The 12,743-nt window shown below is 37.4% G+C and overlaps 1 protein-coding gene across 5 annotated transcripts in view; it reads right to left on the bottom strand.

The window, feature by feature from the left end:
- The window catches only part of mcph1 (microcephalin 1), a 227,642-nt gene that overhangs the window by 159,564 nt on the left and 55,335 nt on the right, over positions 1-12,743 (bottom strand). For 3 of the 5 annotated variants that reach the window (XM_089117254.1, XM_039652220.2, XM_089117257.1), the window contains exon 11: positions 11,926-11,991. The exons of the other annotated variants lie outside the window; for them this stretch is intronic. In XM_089117254.1, coding sequence (XP_088973380.1) covers positions 11,926-11,991 — 66 coding nt within the window. The remainder of the gene's footprint in view (positions 1-11,925; positions 11,992-12,743) is intronic. 5 annotated transcript variants of the gene reach the window in all.

The raw sequence follows: 12,743 nt of genomic DNA on the forward strand, positions 1-12,743 counted from the left end.
GCCACTCAGCAATGTCTCGTCTTCAATTAGTACAAAATGCGGCAGCTAGACTTCTGACGGGTGCAAAAAAACGGAATCATATCACTCCAATTTTACAATCCCTACACTGGTTGCCAGTGCGTTATAGAGTGGAGTATAAACTTTTAATTTTTGTGTATAAATCTATAAATAGTCTGGCTCCACCATATCTGCCTGCTCTATTGACTGAGCATCGTCCGTCCAGATCACTACGGTCATCAAATCAGAGACTCCTATCTATCCCTAAGTCAAAACTAAAGTCCAGGGGGGACCATGCCTTTTCTGTAGTTGGCCCCAGACTATGGAATGACTTGCCCACTTCTATTAGAATGGCCTCTTCGCTTTCTGTCTTTAAATCCAAGCTAAAAACACTCTTATTGGACAAGGCATTTAACACATGATAAAACATTATTACACTGTATCTCATTTTTTTAAACTGGTGAAGCACTTACCTTGCAGTAGTCTATTTAAATGTACACCTGTACTTTTGTTGTTTTGCTGTCAGTCTTTTACGATATTTATTAATATTGTAAAGCACATTGGACAATGTAAATTGCATTTAATTGTGCTATATAAATAAACTACCATAAACCATAAAGTGTCAAACCTGTATTAAATAATACTAATAATTAATTTCTACATATGCATGAAAAAAACTAACTATTAAAAATGATCAATAATGATAACGATATTCAAAAGTAGGGATGGGCCCCCCTCCAGCACATGCACACACACACATGCATGTATAGGCTACATAGAATGTGAGCAAAGCGGAGCGGCGTGACGCTTAAATACAAGTAAAAAAAGAAAAAAAGAAAAGAAAAAAAAAACATAAAATAGACATAGGCAACGTTTCACATTTATGTTTAATAATATTATTTTACTTATTTTTATTATTTCGTCTATGTTGAGTAGGCTATACGAAAAGTGAACAGCATGAGCTGAGTAAGATAGGATCAAAAGCTATCCAATATATCGGAAAATTTTTGGAGTGGGTCAGACATGATTTTGACTACCAATTAAGTTTTGTTTTGTAGAAAGCTTGTAAATTTCGTTTCGGATAAATTCTATCTTCATTTTAATAAATGTTTCATCAACAAATTGACTGGATTAACACATTAGAAGTAAATATCAGACAATATAATCAGGACACAGAGGCGCGCGTGTGAACTGGAGCTCGTCTTATATGAACCGAAACACCGTGATGCTTGCCTCACAGACCTGAGAACTAGAAAGCTTTAAATGTCTACTTTTAAACAAAACAATTAAAAACAAAAATTAATTGGCAACTCTGTGTAAGTAGGCTAATTCGCGTTCACTGCGAAGGCGAGTCAGCATCATCAACTTTATCTTTGCTGCTGACACCGACAGAAAACACTAGTTTACTAGAGCTTAGAGCAGCATGTTTGCAACAATAACACAGTCAAACAGAATGTAAGCCCTGTGTGTGTGCATGTGCAGTTGTGTGTGTGTGTGCGTCACACGTTAAATGTTTTAAAATGTAACACAACATTCAAATGCAAATATGCGCCCTCCCCCACTTGAAATGCCGTGTGTCCACCAAAGTGTTTTTCCACACGCCTGGCGTATATGTATTTAAATTGTTTTCAATGGGAGCGCCGTGTTTTTTTTAAACGCCATGAGCGTAACCAAAGCAGCTCCTGAGATTAGGCTGGCGTTTTTAGTATGTCGTTTTTTCTTCAAACAATTCAAGAACAATATAGGCTACAGGCTACAAATTGAACATGGTTTATTTTTTGTAAAACTTTAAAACGGGCCTTTACTTTTCTTGACGATTCCTCTGTAGCTTTTGTTTGAAGGCATTCAATTGCTCCAAAAACACTAACGTTAGAAACATAACTGCACTTTATCACAACGGATTAATAAACCGTACCCAAGAGTTCCTAATCCGTGCTCTCAGATTTGTAAACCGAGCCCTCAGTTTTTGCAATCTGTACCCACAAATTCATAAACTGTGCCCACGCTTTCGCAATCCGTACTCACGGGTTTGTAATCCGTAATCAAGCTTCAAGAACGTAAAACATAAAAGCTGTCGGCCAACAGCATGTAACGAGGTTCGATCTCGTGTCGTTCGGAGGTCTATGAGGTTGAGGATGATGCATTAACCACACAGCTATTGTTAGACTGCTAATGCATTGTTGTCTTATACGATTGTAAAGCCTCATTGATGTAGCCTAATATGTTTCGACTGCAATGTTTTAAGGTGTCATTATTTTTTCAATTTAATTTCAGTATTGTGATTAATTAATTAATTTAACTACGTTTCAATTGAATTAATCTGCTACCATCTTTCAATCGCTCTGAAAGAGCCGCGGCGCAGCTGAAGATTACACAAAAAACTGAAACTTTTCAAAGTCTGTGATTGTAGCGCCTCTTAGCGACCAAAGGCAGCAAATACACCTCAACTTCTACCGCCGTGGCAAAACTGCGGCGGTAAAAACCACATTCTGGTTGTCTACCTACTGTAAGTGGTTTCAACAACTAGATTGCGTTTACACCTAGTAAAGATCCGAAGACAATGCGAGCCAGACTACCTCCAGATGTGGTCAGGCAGATCCGATCACAACGTAGCCTATTTACACCTTGCATTAACTTTTTTTTTTTTATTATCCGGATAACTTATCTGGATAGAGATCTCATTTTAATACCAGGAGTAAATGGGGTCTCAGTTTCAGCACGCTGTGACTGTTCCATTGTTCTTTAAAGTCAGACTCAACAATGTGTGTGTGAACCCCGTGAACGTGAAGCGTATAACGCGTGTGAATTACAAAAATAACGAGGTTAGCGCCACCCGCAGCTTAGCAGTAGGTTGCACGCACATGTCGGAGCAGATGCTGAAAATAGACAAGCGGCAAAATAAAGGCATTAATCGATTCTCTTGCGGACGCATCCTTGTATAGTTTTGTTCAATTTCATTATATAATAGTTAGCTTGCATGATAATGTGTATAAACAGACTGTTCCAACCACGAGTTTTATGCTATGAAGTACTGGCTTAAAAATTCATCTCAATATTTGATTTTAAGTGCCTTTTTGTTTACTTTTGTACACCAAGGGCCAGATTTACTAAACATGGTAAATTAGCGCAAGACCGTAATCCCATAAAAGCGCAGATGGGAGTGAGGGTGATTTACTGACAATGTACACATTGAAGATACACAGACACAGCCAGAGCTGCGTTCCCCAAAAGCATCATTAGCCTAAGTTGGCCATTGCAACCAAAGGTAAATACAATCAAATTAGGCTTACGATGCTTTTGGGAAACGCAGCCCTGATAATTTCCATTATAGTCAGGTCCAAATCTCCAAGATTGTGTAACCCTGTAGGCATTTTTGAGGAAAAGTTGTTATTAGTAGAAAGGTTAAGCGACTTTTGACTTCAAGTCATGATGCAAAGGTCCCCTTTGGTATGAAAGTACCTTATGGCCATAGAAATAAATTTATCCTAATACACAAGTGAGATCACATTTTGTTTCTTATATTAGGGCTGTCGCGGTAACCATATTGCATTACCGCGCTTCTGACAAGTCAACCGCAGAGGATTGCACGTAACCGCAGCAACCGCGATATTCACGTTTTTTTATTTTTTTTATAAGGCTATACCCTTCTTGTTTTGAACTTAATGCATGTCTATTGAATGTTAAACAAGTTCATAATGATAACAAGACTGTTTATCATGGTGATGTGTAGCCTACAGGCTTCACACAGACAGTGAATGAGAGAGATAGGCAGAGTGTGTGCAATTACCTGCGTCTGTTTTTGAAGTCGTGAAAAGCTTGTCGTGTCAAAGGGAAGCAAAATATTTGTCGCATCATCATTTTAACGTTCTCTTCACGGGTATTTTCCCATAAATGTGCGTCAGCAGCAGCGCTAGTCACGCATTGAATCAATGCTATATGGGTCTCTAATAAGCGAAGCATCAGCTTCAGCGTTGCCCATGCGACGCATTGCTGCTAAGCTGAGCCTTGAAAAGTTGAACCTCAAAGTTAAAAATAATTAACATCTTGTTTCTTTACATCTCTTTTAATGAGTCAGCTTTTTTAAACGTGTTCGTTGAATGAACGACTCGCTCAAAGTCCGTTGTCATAACAATATGCGCGCTGAGTGAAAGTCTTTCAATGCGCATATACTATAGACGCTGTTTAGTTTCGGTTACATTGGTTACTGAAAATGTCCTCGTTTTTGTCCACATCGTAAACTTTTTTTATATAGCAACAAAAACATATAAATTAAATAAATAAATAAATAAATGGCGGTAATACCGCATATCGCGCTATTGAGCCACTCAACATTACCACAAGGGAAATTCCATAACCGCGACAGCCCTATCTTATATAAGCACATTTTTTTTAAATGGTCACCAATCATACTTGAGAGGCCCATATCTTTGCTTCTGTTATAGTTATAATGACAAATTTGGTATCAACGTGTGCATTGTTGTGGTCAAGGAGTCCAATAAAGTAGGTTCCAAGACTAGAAAACAATAATGTTGTCCTTACCATGACAATTGGAGGTGAAGTATGCAATTTTTTTATCACAAAAAGCATGCCAAACACAGTCCATTCACAACATAAAGGGATAGTTCACTTAGAAATTCGAGTACAGGAATCCGGTTGTTTATGTCTCAAGGTAACTCAGAACTGTATCACAGCTCTGGAGCCCTGTGAGGCGGTCGACTGGTATCAGAAAGGTGTAAACCTGGGGTTAATCTCGAAACTGAAAGTGGTTTCGACAGACGCCTCCAATTCGGGCCGGGGCGCCCTCTACAAGGGCAGACCGACTTTTGGCCTGTGGTCAAGCCAAGAAAAGAGCTTGCACATAAACTGTCTAGAGATGAAGGCGGATGAGAACGCCTTGCAGTTCTTTCTTACCCCTCTAAAGGGCTACCTTGTCCTTGTCCGCACGGACATGTCGGTGGTTTCCTACATAAATCGCCAGGGCGGTCTGAGATCACGGAACCTTCATGCACTGGCAGAACGCCTGCTTGTATGTGTTCAGCGCAACCTACTCTCGTTGAGAGCGGCGCATGTGCCAGGCCATCAATGTGGGTCCAGACGAGCTGTCCAGGGACAACGTTCCCCCGGGTGAATGGTCTTTCCACCCTCAGACAGTTCTGCTGTTGTGGGACAATTTTGGTACACCAGAAGTCGGCCTCTTCGCATCTCAAGACAACGCTCAGTAATAATAAGTAATAAAACTTTTCCAGTTTTTCAGTTATATTTTGGCTTCCCACGATCAAACATGTTTTGTATTACAAGTTTTCTGAAATGGCATGTTTACATATGCAAATGAGTCATTATCTATTAAAATATGTGCTAATTTACATAATCTAAACATTTATATCGGAATTGAAATGTTATGGCAGGAAAGTCTTGCAACAAAAGAATTTGAGCCCACAAAATCACTCTGCAGGCCCTGTGGAGGATTCTGTTGTTAACAAGCAGAATGACTGAAGGAAAAAAACGAAATTTAAAGTCACCATTATGGAGATGAGTGCTTGTTTTAGTTGGGCTCTTGACCCCCACATTATTAACTTTAGATTTTGTCTGGCTGCTGTATCTGAGCTATAACAGCCAGATAATCAACTAGAAAACGTGATCTGTGGATCTTGGTTGTGTATTAACATTATCATTATATCACAGTCGTTTGACCCGAATCACTGAACTCATACAGAAGCAATTTTACAGAGTTAATTTTAACTTATGGATTACAGCAGCACTGCTATTGTAGAGCATTCCATTTTTTAGCTTATCCAAACAATAAAAAAAAAAAACCTTAAAAACAAAAAGTATTTGTATGCATGCACACACAGACATCAATATTTAGCGTATGGATCTCAGCAATGGTGACAAACAGATCACCTCTGAACATAAGCTCATTATTTTTTTCATGCAGCAATTCATGATGGGAGCCATAAATAAGTTTTGATTGGTGACACCCAGAATGCACAGCAACATGCTTTAAAATAGTCTCCACTGTTGAGATTCACAGGCTGATTCTTGATGTCTGTGTGTGCCTACACAAACTAATTTGTTTTTTAGAAGTTTCTTTTTCATTGATTTGATCATTTGGATTCCTTTGAAATGGCTAAATGCTATAATCCAAAAGGTAAACTTAACAGTGGCAGTGGCTCATGTAGGTTGTCTACTAGGGATCGACAGATATGGATTTTTTAGTGCCGATACCAAAACCGATTTTTTTCCCATCAGCCTTAGCCGATGACCGATACGGGCTGCCGATTTTCTTGAGCCGATACATTTTGCTCCCTCAATTTACATCTTAAAAATAACATAATGTTAACAAATGTTACAGGTCTCAATTTAATAAAAGTAACATTTAACTAACTTTAAAAATTAATATTTAAAAATAGTAAAAACATGTGAGGTAGAACAAGAACAAGTAGATAAACAATTTAACAAATATTAAAAACAAAGTAGAACAAAAAAAGTTTAGTGCTGAAAATAAATATTTAAGCATAAATTAAATAATTACACTATTGCACACAGTAGCAACCAGCATAATAAAGTGCACAGAGTACTTGTGCACACTGTACTTCATTTTAAAAGAAACGAACTATGAACTGCATGGTTTCAATTTTTCTACATAAAATAAAATGAGCATGTCTAGTCTCTAATATCACTGCGATGGCGAGGGAGACACACCACACGCGTCCAAACCTCAGCCAGGTGGGCGCTAAATAAATCTCCCACAAAAAGCACAGAACAACGTTGGCATTACTTAATCCTATGACCAGTGTTCGTTACAGCACCCGTATGCATACTAGGGCTGTCAAAATTGCTCAAATGGCGTTTGCATATTCCCTCTAAAAAACATATTCGAACATCCCGCTGCGCGTTTTGTTATTGACGTGCATTACGTCAATAACAGGACACATTAATACAAAGAGACATAACTACTAGTATTAGATTGTTTATTTGAGTTTAAACATATTTGACAACGTATTAAAAAGCAAGTAAATCAACTAATGGCCAAGACTGCAGAGCTCACTCTCTCGCCCGGACTTGCTCAGGCACTCTCTCTCGCCCTCACGGTCTCTGCGCGTCGGTTTAATGAACAGCAAACAAATGTTGAGTGCTGATCAAGAGTTTTGTGCAAGTCGCGACTCTTGTCCCAAATATAGTAGGCTTCATTCAGTGATTGAAGTTTCACAGTATATAACCGACAGTGAGCGCTCCGAGCGAGCTGAGCAGCTGTGGTAACGTTATTAGTCTGCAACCGTGGGTGTGTTTTTCCATATTCAAATATTAATTTTCACCTTCAAAATAAATAGATATTCGAATGTAGAATATTCATATACAGTCCTAATGCATACTGAACGGTAGGGCTGGGCGATATGGCGATATATATCGTTACCGCGATAGAAAACGTCAGTCGTAACAGATTTTTTTATTCCGTGTATCCCGCGAAATGCAAATAAGGGGGCGTGGTTAACTCCCATGCAGCGCGCGTGAGACTGATGCTGAGATTTGTCAAAGAAACATGGAGAAAGCAGATCAAGAGGATCCACAAAGGAATTACATTTTCTAAAGGATTGTTGTTAACGTGATATGTTCGGGGGGAAAGGCAGCCGTCAACTTGAGCAGAGCAGCAGCACACAGGCTACAGTTTAGAGGAGTGCACGTTCGCAACGGGGAAAGCATGAAGTTACTTGATAACAACATTTCATAGGCTATATCAATATCATTACGAGAAATAACCTTAAATAATGTATAGTTATCCGCATCTTTCCTTCTCTTATGTATAGTTACGTTTTAAACATGAAAATCGCATTCAGCATGAATGAACATCCTGCTTGTTAAAATAAACCTATTTCTGAGGCAAAATTACTAAATATGCAGCGCGAGTTATATATTTTTTAACTCCAAACAATTGCCTACTGAACCAGTTGATAAAATTTTCCTTTGATTAGATCCGTGATTACAACTTCACTCTCAAATTAATCGATCGCATTTTGTTGATGTAAAAGACGTGCGCGTGCACATGCACTGAGAAGGGAGCGCGCGGTGTTCGACGCACTGTTATAAGGTGTGTATAATTTAAACTACTTAGTCAACACTAACAGTAGCTGCGGTTTGGTTTTCATATTGCTGCTCTCCTTCTTGTCACTTCCGAACTGACGGGTTGCCAGATATAACAAAAAGAGCAAAACAAGCTCGTTAAAACAACAGTGTGTGCAGTCTCCGGTTGTGCAGGAATACCCTTCTCCGTTAAAAACACAGTATAATAAGCACATGTGGTAAAAAATATTATATATATTGTAATTATATTATAAACTGATTGATGAAGTAAAGCAATGCATGAGATTGAAAAATGATTTAAAGTTGAAATGCACCTATGAGTTGTATATCAATCTGTTGTGGGAAGTTCATCTAAAAGTGTTTTTTGTTTACTATATTTTGATATAAAAATAGTTTACCAAATAAAATAAAAATAAAACAAGGAAGGTGACGTACTTTTCATTTCTAAAGTATTTGGGTTTATTTATTATACAAAGCCCTTTTTGTCTTTTTTTTTTTTTTTTTTTGAGGATAACTATATAAATAACTATATCTTGAAATATATCGTTACCGTGAAATAAAATTAGTCATATCGTGAAACACAATTTTGGTCATATCGCCCACCCCTACTGAACGGATAGCCTACACCTTAGCTATTTGCAGCTCCCTAATACAATGGCAAGCAGTTAAGTTTTATAGATGAGGCATTCGCGTTTTCCATTTGGACCCACAAACTTGCTTGGTTGCAAGCACAGGGCGGGGCACGTGAACTGCAGCATCTCCAGCAGCACAGAGCTGCCCGTGGCCGCCTGTCTATAAATAACGGCAGGAAAAAAAAACTATCGGCGAATGCGCAGCGGTGTATCGGCCGATTCGATACACGTAAAAACCTCAAATATCGGCCCGATATATCGGCTGGCCGATATATTGGTCGATCACTATTGTCTACAAACTGGAAGGTTGGTGGTTTAATCCCCAGTTCCACCTGACCAAGTGTCGAAATGTTGTGTTTTAACATATAATGATTATGTTAAAACACATCCAACATCATCAGATCACCTTTTCTATGTGATCATCTGGCTGTTATATCTCACGTATAGCCAAACATAATCTAAAGTTAATAATGTAGGGGTAAAGAGCGCAACTAAAACAAACACTCATCTCCATAATGGTGAGTGCTGCACGATTAATCGAATTTTAATCACGATCACGATTTTGGCTTCCCACGATCAAATTTGCATGATCGCGCGATATTTAAAATGTGTCATTCCATTCACAGAACGCTCAGTATATCAAAGTTGTTGTTTTTTTTTGCAAAGCCAATCTAACGCTCCGTAAACCACTGTCTGATCACGTGCCTCCAAGAGCTCCAGTGCGCAAGAGAGACCGAGTGTGTCTGCGCGCGAGCTACAGAGAACAAGAGAGATGAGTGTCCAAGCTGGCTTCCGAGGATCCTTCCTTGACATTGAGAAACACCTCAAGTGTGTCTGCGTGCGAACGACACGGAGCGACAGCACGCGAGAGATACCGGTTGTGTCTGAGTGACAGTGCGCGTGAGAGACCGAGTGTGAGCATTAGTAAATTGGTCCATACATACTACATAGTAATATAGAATTACTATATAAGAGGCATGAAAGTTTGATTAATGGACTCCAATAATCAATAGGCTAATACAAACATCTTGTTTTGAACTATTGTTTAATAAATAGAAATAATTCGACCACAAACTTTCATATGGAGGATTAAATAGATTAAATCTATGCAGTAAGATTTCACAACTAATCACAGACACATTTTACATTACTTAAGTGTCAAATGACAATGACTCTGAATTTCATCCATTAATTGAACTTCCATGCAAAGTTCTGCCTTGACATGTTCTCATTTGGTTACATTACGTTATGGAATATTTGTTTTTTTATTGATTTTATATTTTGCGCATTTTATTCACATCCATTATGCAGGTACAATGCAAGTTTATATTTTGCTTCCTAAACTATATTTACACAATGTAAAATAGTGCCCTGTTGAAGTTTTGCTACATTTTATTTATTGTTTTCTTTATTTTTATTTATTCTTTAAAGAGATGCACTGAATTTTGGGGAATGAGAGCCTGTTTTATTTTAATGCACATAGTTGTACATTAGCAGGAATGTAGCACAATATGGATGTGAAAGCAGTTATAATTAGCCTATGTGACAATAACATTTGTTTTGGTTAAAATAAAAAAATAATTGTGATAATTAATAGTGATCTCAATTTTGATCAAAATAATCGTGATTATCATTTTGGCCCAAATCGAGCAGCCCTAGCTGCAACAACCGATTATTTTGATAATCGATTAATCTAACGATTATTAGAACGATTAATCGACTAATCGTCGATTATTTTGCCAGCAAATCATTAAGTTTGGACTGATTATTCAGCTTTTTCAATTAGTTAAAATATTGAGTTAATAATGTAATAATTGAGTTAATTGAGTTATAATATAAAAAAAGAAAATCAGTTCAGCTTTTGAAATAGTGGTTTTATGAACTTAGAGCCAACTAAACAGGTCATTCTCTATAAGTTTAACTCAAATCACACACAAATGCTCTCTAAGCATTGTTTAATAAGCCCACTGCTTTTCATAGAACTGAAACAGAAAAAAAATGGTCATTACTTCAAGACACAAAAAGGGTAAAATATTAATCTGCAAACCATTAATATTATAGAATTACAATATTTTTTTTTTGCATGATAATTGAGCTGACAGGAATAATATCATGGCAGTTACTTTTTCTTTTTCATTCTGTAAATTAAAAGGTGAATGAGAACATCTCTAATATCTCCTTTTGTAAGTCTTCATGATTATGGAACAAAATACAGGCGAGTGATAAGACTATAATACCGAAGTGTTACAATAATAAAAACAGCCCTGACTCCTAAGCTCAATCAAGCTTCATTCTATGCAAAATAAATCATCACATTACTGTAATTATATTATTATTGATGATATTATTACTATTAATAGTATTGCATGATCTAATAGAGATACGTTACCACTACAATTAGTTAGCTGCAGCTCGAGAACACTCAGTTCTCACCGGCTTCTCTTTTGCCGGGATGTTTCCTCTTTAAGTGCTTCAACATGCATGTGGTGCTCCCATGAAAAGCAAGTTCTGCCTTGCATGTATTGCACACGACAGCATTGTTGGTTTTTAAGTTTTGTAAAACTTTGCCAAACCTTGCTAATTTGGATTCGTTTCGCACTCCGTCATAATTCGCGCTGTTTTTTCTTTTACCGCACTTGCATTTGTAAAGGGCTGCATTATACTCTAGCGCCAAAGCGGCGTAGCAGTCAAATCGTGATATTGCACACCCTTACATTAGGTCACGTGAGATCAAACGACTATTCGACAACAAAGATATTTGTCGACAATTTTTTGTTGTCGACAATGTCGACTAATCGTTGCAGCCCTGTGACTTTAAATTCTCCTTCAGTGATTCTGCTTGTTATCATCAGGTGTCTTCAATAATGCTCAATCATCACTGATTTATTCACTTAATTGTCTCATTAACTTTAACACTGCTTCAGTGTTCATTTAACACTCAGCTCAGAGTTTAATTGGATGATTTAAAATGACTTCCATGACATTGAAGATACATGAACAAATTATGTTTGTTTAACGAAACCCAGTTGTGTGGAACCTGTTGTGTGGAAAAAGCCAACACATAATTTTTTTTGAGTGCATTAAGCGCTCTCACTTCCAGACTTTGGTCTGGCGGCAGGCCCACTTGCAGCAGTCAGTTCTGCCACCCCCTGAAACCATGGGATGGAAGACAGAGGGAATTCCCTTACTACCTTACTGACTGTGAGGAGTTAATCACCTGTGCCTGCACCACTGGGTGCAAGACAGCCCGATGCGGCTGCAAGCCTAATCCGTGCACTGCATCCTGCAAATGCAAAAAGTCCAATGATACTTGTATGAACGAATAACATTTGGAATATCTGTGATCACACTATTGTTGCTTGATTTTGTTGAAATTTCAGAGTTTCAGCAGCCATTTAAACATTAAAAACAGTCCCTTTCATGTTAATGTTGTTTTTTCATTGTTTACATGTTTAAATATTCTAAGAATGCACAGTTTAGTTCGAATGTTTAATGTAAACTGCAATAAATGCATAAAATAATAAATAAATAAATAAACTGCAATAAATGCATTAAAACATAATAAATGCTTTAAAAATGTTTAAATGCTTTAAAAATGTTTAAACTGCAATAAATGAATGTTTTTTTGGCAGCCATTTTGCTTTTATTGTTTATGCCAAAACAGAGATGTTTACAACTTGTTATACGGCAGAAATGGATTCAGCACCTAAAAATCATAGAAACAACACAAAGTACTTTCTCAAAAATGCCTACTGCATCTTATCCATGGCTATTTATCTATTTTGGGACTCAACTATTATGACCAATGTAGTGATCAGGGCAAATTTACACAAACAACCGATTATAATCAGGCATGTGTGATCTAACACAGGTGGCTTAACAAATGCTTTTTTTTTTTATTAAAATGGTGCAAATAGCAGTAAACTGCTTATCGCAAACCTTAGTAAATCATAATTTACTTAAAAACTCTGCTCCCATAAATATTGCATCTGAAGGGGAAACTCAAATACTGCATATGCAAGGTTAGATGCAAAA

Source organism: Pimephales promelas, chromosome 11 (assembly GCF_988280905.1).
Source record: "Pimephales promelas chromosome 11, fPimPro1.hap1.1, whole genome shotgun sequence".
In the NCBI taxonomy this organism is placed as follows: domain Eukaryota; kingdom Metazoa; phylum Chordata; class Actinopteri; order Cypriniformes; family Leuciscidae; genus Pimephales; species Pimephales promelas.